Source organism: Pristis pectinata, chromosome 5, assembly GCF_009764475.1.
Source record: "Pristis pectinata isolate sPriPec2 chromosome 5, sPriPec2.1.pri, whole genome shotgun sequence".
NCBI lineage: Eukaryota > Metazoa > Chordata > Chondrichthyes > Rhinopristiformes > Pristidae > Pristis > Pristis pectinata.
The window spans coordinates 82606941-82630519 of record NC_067409.1 but is presented as its reverse complement, the minus strand read 5'-3'; the positions used below and the strand labels follow the sequence as shown (position 1 = coordinate 82630519).

At 41.2% G+C, this 23579-nt stretch overlaps 1 protein-coding gene across 1 annotated transcript in view; it reads right to left on the bottom strand.

Annotated features, from left to right (window-relative positions):
- eepd1 (endonuclease/exonuclease/phosphatase family domain containing 1) overlaps window positions 1-23579 on the bottom strand; it is a 117412-nt gene that overhangs the window by 12568 nt on the left and 81265 nt on the right. The window contains exon 4 of the mRNA XM_052016289.1: window positions 3334-3444. Within this exon, the coding sequence (XP_051872249.1) occupies window positions 3334-3444 (111 nt within the window). The remainder of the gene's footprint in view (window positions 1-3333; window positions 3445-23579) is intronic.

The window sequence follows — 23579 nt, the reverse complement described above, 5'->3', positions numbered from 1 at the left end:
CTTCTGGACACCCCTACATACGAAGGAGCTCCATTATATATCAGAAGTCCGGACATATATACGTACATATGTTCATTCCTACAAATGGCAAAACTAGTTTCATCTCTCCACTTTTAGTAATTGTTCTTTCTTATCAGTCTTATGTGCTTTTGATGCCATTCATTACAACACTGTGGAGATGTGGTCACCATATTGAGTGATTTTTGTATATTATGGACAAAACTGACTTACGGACGTCTGTACAAATGGAACCCATTCTATACCTGGGGACGGTCTGCTCTTCAAAACATAGCACTATCCCATTTTGATAGTTCTAGGTACCAGAACATTGCCTAAAGTTGACAATTCACTGGCAGTGAAAGCACAGAAATATTCCCCAGCAGATTTAAAGAAAGCATCGTCAAATTACAACAGTAATTGGCAAATAAGTTGTATTTGCAAGGAACAAGCCCTGAAATATGTTCCATGCTGTGAGTATTGCAAGATACAAAAGCCATTGAAAGCAATCATACACATCCCACCGATAGGACTGGGGGTCAACATCACAGTGGCTTCCCTAAATACTACAAGGCAAAGCAGATTTCAGTCTAGGAAGCAGCAAGAACTAACTACTGTGCAGAACAATTGAAAGCAGCTGCCCATCCACAGGCCTGTGTAAAATTGGTTAGGTTCCAACTAGCATGGAAGACACAACTGGCCTGTAAGCTTGGCTGCGAAGTGCCTGCTAATGCTCAACTCCCCAGGTTCTGATGGAGAGAAGGATGATTACTTAGCAAAGGTTGGGGCATATGGAACGATGACTCAGCAAGGCTCCAAATCACACACAGAAACAACTTGTGCACAAGATAATGAACATCAGCACAATTCCCATCTGACAGGAAACATGCAGCAAATACAATGATAGCATTGAGTAAATCTATCCTTTGTTCAAAGGAATCAGCCCTTTCTTACTGGCTTGGCCCAATTTTGGATAGGATCCTGGAACCTACTGTACTAATGTGTAGTAAGAAAACTTCAACAGAACTCCTCACCCACTCTCTAACTAACCTTGTGTCTGGAACAATTTTTCTATAATTGTTTTCATAGTTGGAGGGGAGGTGGAGGAGGGAAAAGAAAACAAGTAAGGCTTTTATTTTGAAAAGGAGTTTTTGATAAGCTGTTTTTTTAAGAAATGAAAAAAATCTTTGCTTTTCATAACCTTATGGGAGCACAGTGCATGCAAATTGGCTGCCAGGTTTCCTGTACTATATTTGAGGGTACACCATAAAAGTAATTATTTAGCTGTGAAGAAGTTTGGGATGTCTGGAGGGTGCAGAGGTGATTACAGTCAATCACAGGACTCTTGCCCTCTTCATGAAATTCTTTGGATTGCGGGATGTACTGTTAGGCTGCTAAATTAAGCTGAATGTGCAAATCACTGCCTCCGAGGGATCAGTCACTCCTGCAGTCACCACCACACCCGTGCATCTGCTTACTTCACCTGCTAAGCCTTTGAATCCATGAACTTCACACCCAGAGGTGCAAATACTATCACTGGGCTAAGGTGACCCTAAAATGTAGACACAAGAACTTACAAAGTGAGCTTTGGGGCGGGAGGGGGTGGGGGTGGAGATGACAAAATGATAAAAGGTTTTGGTGGATAGGAAACTACATTAATACTTTTAAAACATTCTTATGTCAGTGAGCATCTTGGTAGACGTAAATAAGGTACAGTTGTAAACTAAGGAGTTTTAATGAAACATAATTTAAAATAAATCAGGAGTATGTACAAAACTAATAAAGGAATCCATCCCCTATCCCAGTTAACAGCACCTCCTCTTAGATTAACAGCAATAACAAATGTGGCACAGTGGATTAATTGCAGTGCACATGATTCAACTATTATAGCTGTTGTTGTGTAGTCAGGCTGCAGAGATGTGCCTGATCTCTTGGAGTCTGCTGGTTAGGGTGATCCACAAACTGATGGCTCTGACAAGTCAGCAGGAGTGCTGTTGCTTCTTCCAAATTTGTTGGTTTTTTTTAAAAACTGCAGGGTGGCGGTGTAACCTAGCAAACCAGCCCTTGTCACAGTGAACAGAAGGGAGGTCAATGAGAAGGAGAACGCCCCCGAGGTCACTCTCTTCCACCGCACAGAAAACACCAAGTCTACCCTTGTTGCTTTACGGAAACATAACATTAAGTCTGGTGTCATAGATACCAGTCGTGAATGATAACATCAAGCCCAACTGCAGGCTAACATGCCAGAGTCATACTGAAACTGAGCTACATTATTGGCGATGCAGAACGTCAGATGAGATATTAAACGATGACCCTTCTAGCCCTCTGGAGTCATTGTGGCACTATTTGAATAGCAACAAAGGACTTGTGCAAAATCTTTCCCTTAGTCACCACAGTCTGAGCAAACTGTGGCTGCTTGTCTACAAAAGAACGGCGACCAGACTTTAGAGTAATTCATTTGCTGCACAGTGACACTTAGGTACTGCAGCTGTCTCACAGCTCCAGTGATCTGGGTTCCAATGCTCTGGCTTCCTCCCACGTCACAAGAACGTGCTGGTCGTTAGGTTAACTGGCTGCTGTTAATTGCCCCTAATGTAGTTGTGTGGTGGGAGATTTGGGGGAGGGGGGGTGGAGGGGCATAGACTTTAATGAGCACGTGAGAAAGCAGGCTACATGGAAATAAAATGGTGGAACTAGATTACTCTGAGAGCCAGCATAGAGTTGATGGGCTAAATGGCCGCCTTCTACATGATAAGCAAACATAGTACTTAGTAGGATGTAAAAGTTGCTGTATAAATGCAAGTTCTGTGCAGCAAGTGCTACTATTTGACATATTCTTCATGGCAGAATTGAGAAAACACTTTCCCCCACTAATAATGCCAAACCAAAGGTCCTTTAATGCAAAGGGAAGAAAACTAAAAAGTGCTAGTGGAAAATGAGAGAAACAAATCCAAAATCCACTGTGGAACATAGTCTGCTCTCATCACAAAAATAAACAAATCCCATATGTCAAGTACAAAGTTCCATTTCAGTTACAAAATGGCACCATGAACCAATAGAATGAAATTAGCTGCAGCACAGAGAGTGCCAGAGAAAATAGACAAGTGATAACGTGTCAGTTACTGGCACAAACACAAGTGAACCTTGATTTAGCCAATATTGGAGGCACTGACATAACTGGATTATACACAAAAGGTATTACCACTGCAACCAAAACCAAGTTGCTTCTCAGTTTATTCAAAACTGCGTGTTCAGTAACTCAAATGAAAGTCACAAATTTTGAAGAGTCAATGGTTTATTTGAGTCAACATTGGGATGTGGGTGCACTGAATGTACCTTGAGCATTTGTACAGATGGTTTCTCAGACACAGCACACTTCCAGCATCCTTTGGGACCTTTCCATTTCCGAACATTTGGTAACATGGGCTGATTCAATTCTGCACAGAACTGCAAAACACAAAAGCACTTTGGGTCAAACTGGACAAATTTACTACAAAAATGCAACATTTTGAAGTTTTGAAATATCCATATACTATAACATAGTTTAAAACTCTGAAGTCTGTATTAAAAATACCCCAAGTTTTGCACAAAGCCTTTAATACCATTACATAAAACTATGGAGACTGTTGCTGAACGATTTGCATCTGCCCTAGTTACTGAAGTATAATCGCACCATTATTATAAAAAGCTTTGAACTAACAGCTGCAGGTTTTACACTGTGTCAATAAAACTCAGATGACTTACTGAAATGAATTTTCCCCCCCACACACAGACCTCATCTGTGTATCCTATGAAGAGAAGAAGTCTTACATTTATGCAAAAAGTTTAGTGATGTATGTCACAGAGTACTTTCAAGTCAATTAAATATTGATGTTCTGAAATGCAGTCGCTGTTGCAAGAAACAGCAGATAGATTACATACAGCAATTTCAACAGACGGCAATGACAAAATGACCAGGTCGTGATTTCAGTGGTGATGGCTGATGGTGAAGTACTGCTATGACAACTCCCTCACATTCCTTATACAGAGTGGGTTGGAAGTTCTTGTATACAAGTCTTTTGTGCACCAAGTGAATGGATTTGATCTGAAAAGCAATTTGTCCTTTGTGCACAGGAGAATATATTCACAAAACTGACCAGGGTCCTCTGTGTGTTTGACTCTTCAGTGATGAATCACAAACCTGGCAATAGTGAGTCCAAGACTTCGCTAACTGGTAGTGGTTGGGTGTGGCAGGTATTGGAAATATGATTGGCAACATCAGATAGATGTAATCCATGCTTTTCTGCAATGTGCAAAGTTCATTTGCACAAGATTATTGGCGACACAATAGAAATATTAACTCAGTTCATACATCTGCAAACCACGCACAGCTTCTGGAGTGTTTACATATGGCAACTGCTCTGCCAAGGACCGCAAGAAACTGCAGAGCGTTGTGGACACAGCCCGGCGTGTCACGGAAACCAGCCTCCCCTTCTTGGACTCTGTCTTTACCTCTCGCTGCCTTGGCGAAGCAGCCAGCATAATCAAAGACCCCATCCACCTGCCACATTCTCTCTTCTCTCCTCTTCCATCAGGTAGAAGATACAGGAGCCTGAGGGCACATACCACCAGGCTTAAGGACAGCTTCTACCCCACTGTGATAAGACTATTGAACGGTTCCCTTATACGATGAGATGGACTCTGACCTCACGATCTACCTTGTTGTGACCTTGCACCTTATTGCACTGCACTTCCTCCGTAGCTGTGACACTTTACTCTGTACTGTTATTGTTTTTACCTGTACTATCTCAATGCACTCTGTACTAATTCAATGTAAGTGCACTGTGTAATGAATTGACCTGTACGATCGCTATGCAAGACAAGTTTTTCACTGTACCTCGGTATAAGTGACAATAATAAACCAATACATGAGCTTGAACATGGCACAAACACTTTCCCACATGCAAGGAAACCAAAAATAGTGAGGAGGATCTGACACTGACTTGTGTAAATGAATCTTAATTGTTCAACAGCTGGGCATTGCATTGATACAATACACATATCCTGCTCAACTCATATGCTACCTACACAACTCTCAGAAGTTATTGCACATTCCACAAGCTGTATCTTCCTATCTAATCTGTAGCAATTTTCTAACACCATGCTGCACATTCAAATAAGATTTAGGAACTCATCAGCAAGCTGAATAGTACCTGAGTACCCCGACTGAAAAAAATAATAACCAAAATGGTGTACATTATAGAAGGTATCCATGTTCTCACAGTGGTGATGACAAGGCCAATGAAGTACTGAAGATCAATGTTTCCTTTAAGATTAAATAAAGAGCTGAATTTTGGATTAGGATCTAGTATGAGTAGCTGTTGGATTTCTGCCAAACTATACAAGTAGTAGGCAAGGTCTATATGAGCCTTAAGTGCTTGTAGCAGTGAATAATAAATGTTTAATTTAATTTCAACATAGAATGAACTTCCTTCAAATGTGATTAACGTTACTGAATAATTCATTTCTTGTGCTAAGAATTCTTATGTGAATTAAGCAAGGCAAATGATACGGTAGGGCAGGATTTGTGAAAATAAATGGAGTTGTATAATGAAGATGTTCAATTCAAAATCAATTAATTCAAATTACACACCTTTCATCAGAAGCAGTGAAAGCTAAATTATTGGAAAAAATAAGGCAACGCTCAAGCATTTGCTGAACCATAGAACAATAACGTATCAGCCTCCCCTGGCAGCACATTCCATGCACCAACCACTCTCTGGGCGAAAAACCTCCCTCTGATGTCTCCCTTGAACTTCCCACCCATTATTTTAAAGCCATGCCCTCTTGTATTGAGCATTGGTGCCCTGGGAAAGAAGCACTGGCTGTCCACTCTATCTATTCCTCTTAATATTTTGTATACCTCTATCATGTCTCCCCTCATCCTCCTTCTCTCCAATGAATAAAGCCCTAGCTCCCTTAGTCTCTTGTCATAATCCATACTCTCTAATCCAGGCAGCATCCTGGTAAATCTCCTCTGCACCCTTTCCAATGCCTCCACATCCTTCCTATAATGAGGCGACCAGAACTGGACACAGTACTCTAAGTGTGGGCTAACCAGAGTTTTGTAAAGCTGCATCATTACTTCGCGGCTCTTAAACTCGATCCCACGATTTATGAAAGCTAACATCCCATAAGCTTTCTTAACTACCCTGTCCACCTGTGTGGCAACTTTCAGTGAACTGTGGATATGAACCCCCAGATCCCTCTGCTCCTCTACACTGCCCAGAATCCTGCCATTTACCTTATATTCCGCCTTGGAGTTTGTCCTTCCAAAGTGTACCATCTGAGATTTACAGTGTCAGAATTTCCCCAAATGCCCTATACATTATCTATATAGCATAGTGTCCCCCAGCTGCCAACTTGAACCTCACTCAGATGGTGAATTTCTGCTCCACTCCTTGATGGACACCAATTAGAACAGCTGGGCTTTTGGCACAGTCCACCAGTCTGTGCAATGAACACTGAATACCTGAATTTCTTCAACGGAGAGATAGGCTATTTCTGATTGGGGCAGAATTCACTTTGCACAGAAGTTGGGGACTCCATAATAGCAAGACCAGAATGATGCCCTGGACTAACTTTGGTCAGTAAAGGGAGAAGAGTTAAACATTCAGATTCATACCCCTAACTCTCATCTTGCCCGTGAAATTAAAAGAAAAATGTCCTGTGCTTTAATCTGGTATTTTACATCTCTCAGAAAACTCAAAGCTTTCAGGAGGGGTGGGAAGCGTGGAGTTTCAATTCATGGGGTCCTGGTACCTGTAACTGGGGAGAAAAGGGAACTATTTTGTTAGGACAGACATCACTGAACTGGGCAGAGGCCAGTATCCTGGTGAATAATGCTGTAGCTAAGGACTTGAACTAAATAATGGGGAGTTGGCTTGGGTAACTTGATGATACAAATAGAAATAAATAACTATAAACTGATACCCATTACAGCCTGTTGTAGATTTGATCACAAGTCATGATTAATTAATCACGTAGAATCATGGGGTGGGGGGGGGGGGGAAGCAATCATAGTGTGATAGGATTTCAAATTTAGTTTGAATGTGAGAAACTAGGTTTGAAACTAATTTTATTTAAAAATTAAATAAAGCCAGATACAGAAGAATGAAGGTAAAGTTGGTTACATTGGACAGGGAAAATAGATTAAAAAGGTATTTTTCATCTAGATTCCAGCATCTGCGGTCCTTTGTTTCTCCTGAAATTAGACTGACATGAAAGCATGCAATCCTAAGAGAAAAGATGAATAAGAAGTAGGAGACAACTTGAGAATCCACTGCAGCACTCTAGGTTGCAAGACTGAGTCAAATCACAGCATGGCTCATCAGTGAGATGTACTGGCCTTAAAATTTTACACTCAAAAGTTATTGAAATATCACCTGATGAGCAGACCAGGGCATCTGGGACCATGCTGAACAATGGGACAAAACATTTGCCATGTTAACCAATGGGGTTTAAGGATTGAGAGTAGGAAAGAAGATAAATTAGAGTGAATTCAATAGCTACAAAAAGAGATGTAACAAAAGGGAAAGAAAAATATCAAGAAAGGAGAGATAAAAACTTTCTTTCTGATTTTGTGCTTAAGTTTTAACACTTGATATTTTTAAAATTATGCAGTGACAATTACAGGATGAAACTCTAGTCCAGCTCCTTTGGGCCCTAACTGGTGCTGGACCACAGAACATCCGGACCACAGAAATCGCTCCCAATCATCTTCCTCTGAGCAGGACAACTGTTCTGTTTAAACACAAAACACTCCCCAGGTCACGCAAGAGTTCTGAGAACTGTCTGTGACCCAAAGTTTCCGCAAAGGTTGCACTGGTTGGTTAATTAGCTACAGATTAGTACAAGTCCTCGTTAATTTTAGATCTTAGTTGGAATTAGTTGATAGTACAGATCTGTACTACAGATTCAAAACATGCTGGACCACAGGAGTGGTCTGTAGTGGTCCAGCACAGAATGCCAGACCAAAGGGTTTCAACCTGTACTATCTGAAGAAATAAGTCTCCACACTTTTAACTGGCAAGCATGGGTTGATTGGCATCCATGACAAATTATTATGCCATACTTAGTTTTAATTGCAAGACCATAGGGAAGTTAAGGACAAAATGCTGTTTTCTCAAAACCCAGAACAGCAGTACAAATTGGGCAGCAATTGTAATGATTCACAATTCACAGGATACCTTTCCCTTGTTACAAGTAGCTGGCCTATTTGCACTTTAATCATGCATCCATCACTCACATGTCACTACTACTTCAGCAATATCCAGGACATTATATTGAAACCATTCAAACTTCACATATTGATTGTACCCATTTTGAAAGGAACTTGGTGGGGGGTATGGAAACAGGCATTCTACTCAACACTTTTTGGACAAACATACAACTTGGGTAAACCTGCTAAGTATAAGTTTTGATACAATTAACACTGGTGCACTATTTACACTGTAATTATAGTGTTGGTGCAAAGCAGTTTCCTTCTTGTTGATATTACTGTGCGTTGTTTTTTTTCACTGGCGTCTACATTCAGCAAACACGGTGATATCACACACACTGAAGAATTCTTAATGCTACCAATTTTTCAGAAACTAGACATCCAAGGTGTAAACTGTTAAGAAAATGCCACATTCAAATTCAACTTCCTTTACTGAATATTTTAAAGATTTCTTTGCTATTCATATCCACTGATATCAAAGCACAATTAGAAATTTTGATTCACTAGCAAAAGATTCATGAGTAACAGGAGATGTATTTAATCTAAAAATAAGGGGGAAAAAATCTAAATAGTATTAGTCACTTGCTTGAATCGCACACTGGCTGATGTTATCGAACTCCCTGTGTCACAAAGGAGCCCAACAGAAAGAAGATCTTAAGGGAAACAGTGATTCGACTGTGACAGCTTTGGCAGTACATGGTTGCTTTTGTTTCAGGGCTGTGATAGCCTCTATGCAGAAGAGCAGCCTCCTTATTCATTTTGTTTTAGGCCAGTCTTAGGCCAGGTTGAAAGTGGGATGGTGGGGGGGGGGGAAGAAGGGCATGTTGTGCAAACTTTTTTTTAAACCACCTTACATTTATGTGGTCTCTAGTCCTGCTTTGGTCTGCTTCTCCCACCCATCTCTGTTCCTTCTCCTCTAGCCCAAGCTGTGATACCAGAAGGACTTTCATGGAGAGAAAAAAATTATACTGGCAGTTATCCCTCAATACTGGGAACGTTACAGAGCCACTACAAGAATGTTAAAATCATCGTCAGTTGCAGATGTATGAAATGCAAATTGCTTTAGAAAATCCTGCAACATTTTGTACAACAGATCTCAGCGCCCATGGATCGTGTGGTGTGGCACCTAGTGCAACATGGTGGAGATGAGATTAGTCAAAAGGAGATAAAACGTCACAATATAAGTTGCCAAATTATGTCAGCAGATTGGATTTTCTACATTTTGAAAAACTGAAAGGAAATTTTATTGAAGTGTTGATGCAAAGCAGTTTTCTTCTTGATGATATTTTGTGTTTTTTCCCACTGGTGTCTACATTCAACAAACATGGTGATATCCCACACTGAAGAATTCTTAATGCTTCTATATTTCATTGAAAATATTAAAAATTAGAGCTTTCAAAGATCAAGCTTTTCCGTTAAATTAGTTCTTTCAAGGAATGTAGAGCAAAGACGCAAATTAGCTCTGGCCATGATCTAACTGACTCAAACCAGGGAGCTCACTAATGTCTTTATTCTTGGATGTTACCTGATCCCTGGATTAATGTACATTAATTAAAATGCTGTTGGTTACTAGAGGAATTCTGACCACTTAAAAATTCAACGTGGAGGTCTCTGGCATTAAGTTGGAGGATCAAACCTCTTGGGAAACCTTATCCCCATAATTGCTCTTTATTGGGAGTTTTATTTTGGGTGACAAGATAGAAATTGCCTCTGTAGATAAGAAAGGCAATTGTTTACTTTCTATTTCTTTGCTTTCCCTTAGTGGTTTCCATTATCATTATTTTTCCCTCTCCACTCTTTCAATTTCCTTCCATCTCTAATTCATTCTGCACAAGAATGGAAATATATTTGCTCAGAGAGACTTTGTTTCCTTAGTAATCACAGATATCTTCAGCCTCATAAGCACCTTTTCCCTTCTCCTTACTCAACCAATGTCAAACTGTCCAAATCACTTGCTGCTGCAACTGATCTCAGAATCATCATGAGAGGGGTTCCACTTTAAAGGAGCGTGGTGGATCCAGCATCAGTAGATTAGTCCTGCCCGTGGTTTAGAACATAGAACAGTACAGCACAGGAACAGGCCCTTTGGCCCACAATGTTGTGTTACAAACCAGCAACGAAAGAAATACCCCAAGTCATGCATAAGTGTTAAAAACTATTATATTAATAACTACTTACGATAATAAGAAAAATAAAAGTAAAAATGTTAGAATGTTAGAAGTAAAAATGTTAGATCTTAAACATTAACCCCCAAAACTAAACTCGAAGTGTGTGTGTGTGGCAAATTCCCAAACTCCAAGTCCAGGAATAGTTCTCAAAGTTCAGTTCAGCAAGCCGTTAGGTGAAACGTGAGCAAAGGCTTCTTCAACAACCACCATTGGCTGAAGACAAAACATAGAGAGAAAATAGAGAGTAATTACGAAATCCAAATGTTCCGCGATGGAACCCATACGACACCTCAGTGTCTACTCTGCGGTGACTACTCCACCGCTTTGTTCCAAAGCATCTGCCACCCTGAAAGGCATTCGAATCGTGGCCATCCACAAAAATACCTGTTTCCTTCTACAGGTTAACGACAAAGTGGACTCCACTGGATTATTCCAAAAATCCATACGTGGATTGTAGTGACAGGCACAGTTACTGTTTTTCATCCATCGATAGACTAGCAGGCTGGTGTCTCTCTCTCTCCTGACTGATTCCGACTGACTGCTCCAAAAACGTCATTACGTCCTTATCTTCTGTTGTCGTCATCATGCTACACACACACACACACACACACACAACTGTGCTCTATCTTAAAGGGACATTCACTAATAGTAACCTAGTCCGTAACAGTTGTGCCGAACCAATTACATTACTAATAAGATGCCCAACTAAACTAATCCCTTCTGCCCACACAATGTCCTTATCCTACTATTTCCCTCACACTCTTGTACCTATCCAAGAGCTTCTTGAACGCCTCTATCGTATTTGCCTCCATCGGCACCCCAGGCAGTGCATTCCAGGCACCCACCACTCTGTGTAAAAAAAAACTTGCCCCACACATCTCCTTTGAACTTACCTCCTCTGGTATTAAGTGCATGCCCTCTGGTATTAGACATTTCAGCCCTAGGGAAAAGATACTGGCTGTCTACTCTATCTACACTCTCAAAATCTATAAACCTCTTTCAGATCTCCCCTCAGCCACCACCACTCCAGACAAAACATCCCGAGTTTGTCCAACCTCTCCTCATAGCACATGCCCCCTAATCCAGGCAGCATCTTAGTAAACCTCTTTTGCATCCTCTCCTAAGCCTCGACGTCCTTCCTATAATGGAGTGACCAGATCTGAATGCAATACTCCAGATGCCGCCTAACGAGAGTTTTATGAAGCTGTAGCATAACTTCCTGACCCTTGAACTCAATGCCTCCACTAATGAAGGCAGGCATGCCATATGCCTTCTTTACCACCCTATCAACCTGTGTAGCCAGCTTCAGGGAGCTATGAACTCGGAGCCCAAGATCCCTCTGCTCATCAACACTGATAAGGGCCTTGCCATTAACAGTGTACTGTCTCTTTACATTTGATCTCCCAAGGTGCAACACTTCACATTTGGCCGGGTTGAACTCCATCTGCCATTTCTCCGCCCATATCTGCAACTGATCTATATCCCGCTGTATCCTTTGCCAGCCTTCTACGCTGTCCACAACACCACCAATCTTCGTATCATCTGCAAATTTACTAACCCATCTGTGTACATTTTCATTCAGGTCATTTATATACGTCACAAACAGCAGAGGTCCCAGTACGGATCCCTGAGGAACACCACTAGTCACAGACCTCCAGCTAGAATAAGTCCCCTTGACCACTACCCTCTGTCTTCTATGGGCAAGCCAGCTCTGAATCCAAACGGCCAATTCACATTGGATCCCATGCCTCTTAATCTTCTAGATGAGCCTCCCATGAGAGACCTTGTCAGATGCCTTACTAAAATGCATGTAGACAACAGCCACAGCTCTACCTTCAACAATCACCTTCGTCACCTTGTCAAAAAGCTCAATCAAGTTAGTAAGGCACAACTTGCCCTGCACAAAGCCATGTTGACTGACCCTAATTAGGCTATGGTTTTCCAAATGCTTATAAATCCTATCTCTAAGTATCCTCTCCAGTAACTTCCCTACCACTGACGTGAGACTCACTGGTCTATAGTTACCAGGATTATCCCTGTTTCCCTTCTTGAATAATGGAACAACATTAGCTAATCGCCAGTCCTCTGGAACATCGCCCATGGCTAGAGAGGACACGAAGATATTGGTCAAGGCCCCAGCAATCTCATCTCTTGCCTCTCTCAGTAACCTGGGGTATATCCCATCAAGCCCTGGGGACTTATCCACCTTAATGCTTTTTAAGAGACCGGACACTACCTCCTCCTTTTATCTCAAAATGCCCTAGCATATTAGCATGCTCCATACTGATCTCCCTATCTGCCACGTCCTTCTCCTTGGTAAATACTGATGAAAGTACTTATTAAGGACCTCACCACCTCCTCCGCTTCCAAGCACATGTTCCCTCCTTTATCCTTGAATGGTCCTACCCTCTCCCTAGTTATCCCCCTGCTCTTTACATAGGTATAGAATGCCTTGGGATTCTCTTTAATCCTACTTGCCAAGGACTTTTCATGGCCCTCCTGGCTTTCCTAAATCCCTTCTTGAGTTCCTTTCTGGCTTCTTTATAATCCTCAAATGCTCTGTTTGATCCTAGCTTCCTAAGCTTTACATACTTTTCCTTTTTCTTCTTGACTAAATTCACCACCTCCCTTGACATCCAAGGTTCTCTTACCTTGCCATCCTTGTCCTTACTTCTTACTAGAACATACCTGTCCTGTGTGGGACATGGTAATAATGTAAATCAGTGGGCAACAGTGATGTCCAAAAAGAGATACTGCTAGCTATGGCGTGCTCAACACATTTGAAACAGTGTTGGCCACAATGGATCACAAATAGCTAACTCTTAACAACAGAGAGAAACCATAGGCACTTTTAACACTAGGGTGAAACGTAAGCGGCATGGTTTCAGCTCCCAAATTATAAACTGACTTTGGTAACCAGTGCAACGAATGGGAAGGGTTTTTATGAAGTTCCAAAGCAAGTTAGTAGCTCTTGGAGATAAAAACAGCGATAATGGAATTAGGCTGACTTCTACTGGTGTTGTCACAGGCTCCAGATGATATGCTGTTGGAGAACTACTTTTGTAGCTCCGTCACCAGCACCGCTTAAACTAAACTTGGGTTGCAAGATCAAAGGAAAACTGGATTAACAGACACAGCTCAAGGTTGGAGCCAGATAGAAATAACTTGATGATCCATAAACAAAAAGTTAAACAACTCACTGCCAGATGAGATCATTTTCTCATGACTTGTAACAAGACATAAATTTTCTAGTTCTAAATACAAAATAAAAATCAAACATTTCACTTGAAAGTCTACTTGGAAGAGTCAAATTTTTTATCTTTCCCCACCATTAAATCTCCACACTGGCATGAAAAGCCAGCAATGAAGAAACTGCATTTCAGACATTTTGCTTTGAGAATGTTGCATGTGGATTTCAAAATGTACATGTAGTTTGCTGTCAGTCTTACCTATTTGTGGAATGCACTGATCTGTGATATGACAGTGATGGCTTGGTATACAATAGTGCATTCTGATATATATGACTATGACTGTACATGTTTTGTTATTATTACCAATTTTAATTTAGTCATGCTCTATAGAGGTAGAAAACTTTAATAATTGAAAAGACAATATTTTGGTGAACAATTCTAAATAGTAAAAACCCAAATAGAACCAAAAGTAAAAGCTTAAGATAGGAAAATGTACGGTCTACGATTGAACCGCCAACCCCACACCTCCACTCAAGGCCAAAGCTGAAGAACATTATTTCTAGACAATGGAATACTTTATCCACTGCCAACACTAGCTAGCTTCAGAATCAACCATTTTCATTCTGCTTCACTAATGTGCTTCAGAGCAAACCTCAGAAGAACAATTCCCCCACCAAATCAACATGAATCTCTCTCACCCTCACCAAACGTCCTCAGGAGTCATCAGAAGTGGAAATGGCAAACTATTCTGGAAGCTCAGGTTTATGCTTTTTTTTAAAAAAAGGAAGGTATATATACAACATAGAGTTTTGACAGTGCCTCAATCGTACAGCTGTAGATAACTCTGGTTACTACAGAGTCTAATGCAATGGTGTTGCAATCTCTGTTCTGAAAACATACAAATATAAATATTTCAGAGCAAAAATTCATAGATGCACAAATACTAGGCCTGCTTTGGTGACTTCCACGGAGTAGTTAGCAAGGCCTGAATGTGGCTGATGATGAAGGACTGCTGAACAAACACAGGTTTTTGCATCTCCCAACTCCAGTGGAGAACAGGTTATGTAATTATATGGATTTAACAATAAATTACAATGCCAATTATTCTTTTCCTCTACAAAATTTTGTGTCGGAAAAAAGTTTCAAGCTCTCTTTAGCAAGCCAGTCCAGGTTAGCAATAACACAGGCATGCTCTGGCATACATTGCAAATCTCAGACTGTGCAAACTGGTCTGCTTGAGAAATATATTCCAAAATTGGAGAACTTGTGGGGCATTTTACAGATTCCCCAGTGCCGTATGTACTGTAAGTAATGTTACTTGGCCTGGACTACATTGAAATCTAATTAGGCACCACTAAAGCTGTTTTTGCTGAAGCTCCTTGGATTAGCTTTTCAATTAGTCACAATCCTGCACAGTTTTGACACAGCCTTACAATGTCTACTTGCTGGGCATTGATCCAATTTGCTGTTGAAAGTTGCTGCTTCTCCATTCTTTCAGGCACTGTATTTTATTTGATGAAGGCTTTGCCCAACCTCCTTCCTGGCAATTTTCACAAATCTACTTTAACAACCCTCCTGCTTCAAATGCAAATGTTACGGAGCAAAAATCCATGTTTCGATTCATATAATACTAGGAGGATTGAGAAATAAAGTGAATCCAAGCTCTATATGCTGGACTCTGAGATCTGAATTGCCTTATCTGGTTCCACATTGCATGAAAGTATATGGGAATAAAAGGTACTGGTTTTCACTGAAGAAGAATTGCTGGCTGAAATACAAAATGGCAAAGTATTGTTGAATATATAACTTGTTGCGCACCAAAGTAGTCAGAAAGTCACTGCTATTCCTACAATGATCCTTGCTGATTTATTTATTTTAAAGCTGAAGCACCTTTCACATGACTTGATGTACAATGGAAGTACATGGCAAGTTTTGGAATTATGATTAAAAAAAGTTAAATCAGATGCCTGTATCACAGGGTAACAGGAAGAATTATTTGTGCCTTCTTTAACTCTAGAATAGATATGATCACATTATGTTCACTTTAGGACCTGCCAAGAAGTTTAAGATTTGGGCATTCTCTTGCTGCCCCAGCCTTCAAAATATGCACAGATGTTTTCTTTTATATAAAATTATAGTTCATGACAGGAACCTGGGAAATCCTGAATCACATAAGATTTCCAACACCATGCAACTCAATCTCTCCATGCTGGATAATGGATATCACTTTGGGCTAGGGGAAACCATTTATAGAAAAGGTGAACAGTGCCATAGGTCAGAATTACATTTCTTTGACCGACTTTACTTTTCATTGCTGTATACATGTTTGAAATAATGGCATGAAGTGAGAACAATGGGGGCAGGGGTTGGTTGGTCAACAGGAGTATGGCGAAGTTTACAGGATTCCCCATTACAACTCCATCCATGAACAATTTAAACCGCATTTCCTATCAGATGTGCAGATTTAGGGACAAGTGCAAAATGATGCAAAGGATGCACAGCAGGTTCCTGACAGAATATTGTTTGACAGGCTATTTCAATATTTAAATGTGGTGACTCAGTGCAGACTTAATATTAGAATTTCAGAACTTTAGTTTTAGAATAAATAAGAATTTTAAACACTTGAGAAGTTTAACTGCCACAGGTTGAGCTGTCAGGAGTTCAGGCTCTGGAATTCTCTCTCACTCCTTCATACAGTGCCTTAAAACTTGGCTCTTTGACCAAGCTTTTAGTCATTTGCTCCAGTATTGCTTTAAGTGCATCTGTGTCAATTTTGTGTTTGGTATTGCTCTTGAAGCACATAGGGATGTTATTGCTACATCAAAAGATGCTATATACATGTAAGTTGTTGTTATTGTTGTTCTATGTTGTTGTTGTTATCTTTTGGAAGCTATAAATTGTACTGACAGAAGTAACAGCAAGCCATTAAGCTTACTTTGCCTACACACCAGCTCTTGAACTTCACAATAAAATGGAAAAATGTATGCCATTGTTCTGCCTTAAAAGGTACTTACAGTGAAGCACTATATTATATTAATTCTGTGGGAAGATTTCTTTTGAATGTTCCACTTCATTCCTCAAGCAATAACCTTTGGATTATGATCTCTTTCTGTCGATGAAGATCACCTTCCACTTACCTTTTACAGGCCACTCACTGAGAAGCAACTTTTCCTGCAAATGAAATCTTTCTTTTTGCAGGACCCTAACAGGAAGACCTGTCTCAGCAGGTTGGCACTGGGAACCTGACTCCCACACCCAATGTCTCCTAGTTCACGACCTTCACCAACCTGAGGCCTAACTACCTGCTGACCTTAACCAACCGGATGGAATCCCCCTCCCAAATGACTGATCACACCCCCACCCAATCACTAACCTCACCCTCAACTATCAATAGCACCACTCCTGACCACCAATCCCTGACTGCACCCTGGCAACTACCAACACCACCCTCTGACCACTAATTGCCAAGTCCAACTGCCAAAGAAAGCCAATGCCCCTGCAATCCTTGGCAACTGACTCCCTTCCTGATCATTAGTCCAAATCCCAACACTTCCCCATTCCTCCAGTCCCTCTTTCCTGCCAGGATTCTGATCCTTGCCCCACTTCTAGTCTTACCCAATATGATCTGTGCTGATAAAGCATATGAAGGAATGGCCTCGAGTGTCTAAGTTCAGTAGCCCCATGTCTTACTAAATTTACCAGCTATAAGTCCATGGACCACCTGCATATGGGGCGTTAGAAGCATTTATGCACTTTGTGGCCACAGCAATAAGATATCAACCATATAATCTGTTGGCGGTGCTAAGGGACAAATATTAACTGGGGAGGATGCTGCAAAATAATGCCAATAGGATCTTTCACACTCATGCGAGAAAGCTGAAGTTCATTGCCTCATCCTAAAGCCAGCACCTTCAAAAATGCAGCTTGCCCTGCAGAGTCTGCCTGGGTTACCCAATTACCCCTAGAGTAGAGCTTGAACTCTCAACCTTCTTACCTGAAGGCATGAAACAGTGCCATTGAGCCACAGTTGATGCATTTAATGCACATCTGTCCAAATTGAGAACAATAAACAAGATGCTGGAGGAACTCAGCAGATCAAGCATCACCTGTGGAGGAAATCAGACAGTCGACGTTTTAGGTCGAGACCGTCCTGATGAAGAGTCTCAATCCAAAACGTTGACTGTCCATTTCCCTCCACAGATGCTGCGCAACCCGCTGAGTTCCTCCAGCATTTTGTTTGTTGCTCCAGATTCCAGTAACTGCAGCCTTGTGTGTCTGTCCAAATTTACTTACCAACTATTTGCACGTTCAATCAGATGAATTAGTCTCTAGCCACTGAGCTGAACAGGAACCAGCATTCTGCTGCCCAAAGGAAACCCTGGAAATTGTCCGTGAGGAGTGTTAATGAGCTTGGGGGATGGGCGCGATGATAGGTACTGTCCTATATGTAGGATACATTGATATATCCTAGGTTAGTACCTGCTCCACACTTGTCTGAACTATGGATTAGTACTCACAGCACACACTGAAGCAAACCTCTCCAATGTTTTGTAACAATGTTTTGTAACATCTAGTTACGAATAAGCAATAAATTTGGATGTTCCAAAGTAATCCTTTAAGAAAGAACATGCATACAGCAACTTTCATGATCTCGAGACATCCCAAACCACCAACTAATCAGTTAATGCTGAAGTGTAGTAACCCATATAGGAAGCACAGCAGCTAACTTTCACACTGCAAACTCCCACACAGGGGAATGAGACAAGCAACCAATTAAATTCTACTCAATCCTTCAACTTAAAGGCAAAGTACTGTGACGTGATTCATTTTGACAGGAAGAACATAGAAAGGCAAAATAAATTAGCATAATACAATATTAAAGAGGGTTGTAGGAAGAGACATCTGGAGATATAAGCATTCATGTCTTTGAACAGACAACCATATGCAATCCTTGACAAAAAAAATTAAATACTTAAGCCTCAGTAAAACTAACCGTGCAACGACTTGGTTGTCAGGAAAAAAAACTCAACCGGATCACTAATTTCCTTCTGGGGGAAGGAATTGGTCATCTTTGCCCAGATGGGTCAAAACCTAGCCTCCTAATTCACAGCAACATGAACGGCTTTTAAATGTTCTCTGAAGTGGATTGTAAGGTATCCCGCCCAGGGGAAACCAGGAATGGGCACTCAATGCTGATTTTGCCAGCAAAGCCCAAATTTTGGGAATGAATAAATAAATATCTTTTTCAAAAAAAAAAGGAAAAGCACAAAAAATAAATCATCTTCAGAAATAATGGTTATGTCCCAGCTGCATTATTGGGTCAGATTGTGTTTGATCTGGCCCGCTGCCTGCATTCAGTGCCGTTTCTTTGCCCTTTACCTGCACTTGCCTTTTCAATCAAGTTCCATGTCCCTGTTCTGATGAATGGGGCTCTACTACTTGCGTAGAAGTGAGGGGCTGAGTCCAGCAGTGGAGTGGGAGATCTGTTATGCAGCACCTTACCTCTAACTCATCCCCAAATTCAGCTTTACAGGGTGTCAGGAATGAGGTGGTGTGTGGAGAGCACGTTGCCAGCTTTCCTCTGAAGCAACAATGGTAAAAGGCGAGAACAGTTACAGTTACTGTCAGCAATTCTGGGGACCATGTAGAGTTGTAGAATTGTGACAGAATAGGAGGTGGCCATCGAGTATATGCCAACACCTGATAGATACAGCAGTCCAGTCCAATCCTATTCCCTGTAGCCCTGCAAATTATCTTCTCTCATGTGCCTAATCAATTCCTTTTTGAAATCCTTGACTGACTTTGTTGCTATTATCCTTCCAGACAGCGTGTTCCTGATCTTAACCACTCTCTCCAAAAACTCATTTATTCCTCACATCTGCCCATCACTGTGTAGCCCAGTCCTTGAGCCTTTGAACCTAGGACCAGCTTCCTTGCATCTACTCTTTCTAAACCAGTCAAGATCTTGCACATCTCTATCACACATTTCCTCACCCTTCTTTGCTCAAGAGAGAACAACCCTTCCCCAATCTAACCTTGTTCTTCATCCCTGGTACCAGTCCAGTAAAGCTTACAGCACCCTTGCTGGGACTTAAATATCCTTCTTCAGTCTGGATGAGCAGAATTACATTGACTACTGAAGCTGTGGCCTAACTGATGTTTTACAACAATTCATTGCAACTTCCCTGTTTTTTTTTACTCTCTCTTAATTATGAAGCCCCTGATTCTGTAATAATTTCTTTAAAAACTGTTTTCTCAACATGTCCTGCAGGTTCTAAAGCTTTCTGCACACACACACACCCAGGTCCTTCTATTTCTGTGCAGAACTGCGTCATTTAACCTGTATTCTCTCTCCTCTTTCTTTCTGCTGATCACGTCACACTTCCCTACGAAATTTCATTTGCCTCTCGTCTGCACACTCTGCCAGGCTTTTTGCTGTCAATTACTGTTCTCCTCCCCAATTATCACACTTCCAAAGTTTTGTACCATCTGGAAGTATGGAAATACGTCCATATCTAAGTCACACTGTGGGCGTGTAGAGGAGGTTTACCTGACTGGTATATGGAATGATGTTGGGGGTGGTGTGGTAAGATGGAACAGGATTAGTGATTTCCCTGTTGCAATAGCTATATAATGGCCGAATATGTCAAAAAGGTGGCTGACTTAAGTTTCATTTTAGGCTCTGGTTACACAGGTAGGCCTGTCTGAGAGATTTATTGAAAATCACATGGTGGTATCCAGTAAATTGTGTATTGGTGGTCCTGCCTTATACAGAGTTGATACTCACTTGTAGGGGAGATAAGGGAGAGCCTGAACAGTATAATGTCTTTTCAAGGGATGCTTTGGAGCTTCTCCATGGGCTGGATCACGACTAGTGCCTGGCGACCTTGATACCCCTTCATGTCTCGAAGTGTTGGAGCTCCCCGGCAGCCAAAGACTGAGTGGTTAAGAAGACACAAGCAGCGCTGCTAATTGTTAATTGCTGATAAGTATTACTATGAATTGCATGCAACCTTGAGCTTGATTATAGTGGAGGATCAAATAAAGAAGTCTGATTATTATTCTTTTAGTTGAGTTAGGTTTGTAGCTGTAGTTACAAAAGGCAAATTAGATCTGTAGCTAGGAGATAACCAATATTACTTGAGTTGTTAATTCCTTTGTTCTTTTAGTTAATAGCTGAATAAAATTACTTAATCAAACTATGTGTGTCGCTCAGTCTTGCATTGCTGATTTGGTCGCTCAAGACGTATCAAAAGAAACCTGAGCTCGTTTTGAGACAGGTGAGGGGGCAGGGGGTGAGCAAAAAAAAGGTTGTTCTCATTGAAGCTGAGAAGGTAACATTCAACGGAGGGTTCAAAATCTTGGAGGGTTTTCACAAAGTAAGGAGGAAATATTACTAATACCAAAATGGTCAGTAACCAGATGGGCCCGATTTATGATTGTATAAAAAAAAGTATTAACACACGAGGCTATAATAATAAGAATGTAGTGCCTAAAAGATGGAAGCAGATAAAAAAGCTTCAAATTTGGATAAATACTTAAAAGGAAAACAAAAACTGTAGAATTGTGAGGAAAGATTAGTGACTTGGGACTAATTGGATCATTCATTCAACAAGCTGGCACAGACATAATAGGCCAAGCGGTCTCCTTCCTCATAGGTTTGAAAAACAACTGTTTTGTTTTAGTTTTTTTTGATGTGAGGTAATTATTGGCCAGGGCACAGGGCCCTGCTCTCCTCAAATTAGTGTAAAGGGGCAGACAGGACCTCCATTTAATGGCTCAGCCAAAAGATGGCACGTCTGACAGTGCTGCACTCTCCAATTGCTCCATTAGTCTGTCGGCCCGGAATATGCACCGAAGTCCTTGGAATGAGCCAAGGGCTCTCAATCCACTGATGAGTGTGCACTAATGAGTCACGATTGAACAATCAGCATTTCAAAAAAAAATTAAGAGACACTAATGCAGCAAACAATTATAATATTTTATTCTAAATGTAATCACTTCATCAAATTTCAACTCCTTTTGCCTGGAGTGTCAAAAGCAAATCTAGGAGTCATAGAGATATATAGCATGGAAACACTTTACATTTTGGGAGAACATTTTATGTTCTCTAAAATCACACGATCTCACAAAACGTACAACAAAATACATCACCAGAATACATGGCTTTGGCAGTGTTGGTTGAAGAAGAAGTGTTATCCAGAACAATGGGAACATTTTCCTGCCATTTACTGAAAAATGTTCTGGGATCTTTATCAATCATTTCTACAAGGCCTCAATCCATTTGAATGATGGCACATCCTACAATACAGCACTACCTCACTAATGTACTGAGATGCCAGGCTGGATGATGTCTTTGTGCTCATTGCAACCAAACCTGACCACATTGCAGAATGTGTCCTCAAAATAAAGATAATTTACTAGCTAAATAATTTATTTGTATCTCCTCTCTTAATGTGCACCACGACTAGAGTCATTGGGTCATACAGCATGGAAACAGGCCCTTCAGCACAACAGGTCCATGCCGACCAAGTTGCCTACATCAGCTGGTCCCATTATTAACCCATTTGTTAAAGTCTGGGTCATGCTCAACTCCAATCCTCACACCCATTGCTGTGGGCTCCCTACAGCCACAGGAATCTTCTGCAGCTGCACAGTTTCCAGTGACATGGAGGCATCTGTGCCATGGCCGCCCAGCACAGTGGGTCTCAGGGAGTGCCAATTCAGCTTCTCTCTCCACAGATGCAGCCTAACCTGTTGAGTGTTTTCAGCACAAAGTTATAGAGTTGTACAGCACAGGAAGGCCCTTGGGCCCAGCACATCCATGTTGCCCATCTGTACTAATTCCATTTGCCTGCATTAGGTCTGTATCCTTCTATGCCTTGTCTACTGAAGTATCTGTCTAATGCCTCTTACACATAGTGATTGTATCTGATTCCATCACCACCTCTGGCAGCAAGTTCCAGACATCAACCCTGTATAAATAAACTTTCCCCTCAATCCTTTTTAAAAGTCCTCCATCTCAGCTTAAAACTATGCCCTGCTTTTGATACTCCATCAAGGGAAAAATATTCTGAATTTCTATCCTATCTATGCCTCTTATAATCTTATATACTTCTGTCAGGTCACCCCTTGATCTCCTTTGCTTCAGGAAAAACAAACCAAGCCTGTCCAATCCGTCCCCATAAGTAAAGTCCTCTAATCCAGGCAACATTCTGGTGAATCTCCTCTGCACACTCTCCAGAGCAACCACATCCTTCCTATATTCGTGGCAACCAGAGCTACACCCAATATTCCAAGTGTGGTCTAACTAGTGTTTTGTAAGATTCCAACACAATCTCCCAAAGTCTATGTTCTATGCCATCACCTATGAAGGCAGGCATGCCATATACCTTCTTCACCACCCTACCTACCTGTTTTGTTTTATATCTGGTTTAAGATTTGAAATGCTCTTCTTCAGGCCCCATAATGTCAGCAGAGATGCAAGGTTAAGGAGGATCGGCATGTCACCGAACACTAATAAACTCTACAGATGTACTGTTGAAAGTATCCTGACTGGTTGCATCATGGTCTGGTACGACAATTCAAATGCACAGAAATACAAGAAGCTGCAGAGAGTAGTGGACTCAGCCCAACACATCACGGGGCTGAGTCCACTCCCCACCATCGAAAGTATCTACATGAGGTGCTGCCTCAAAAAAGCAGCATCTATCAAAGATTCGCACCATCCGGGCCATGCGATCTTCTCACAGCTACCATTGGGCAGGAGGTACAGAAGCCTTTAGTCCCACACCACCAGGTTCAGGAACAAATACCTCCCTTCAACCAATAGGTTCTTGAACCAACCTGCACAACCCTAATCACTAACTCAGTATAGTAACACCATAACCAATTTGACTACATTGCACTACAATGAACTTTTGTTTATTTTTTGGTTCTAATTGTGTTCTTTCTGTACAATAC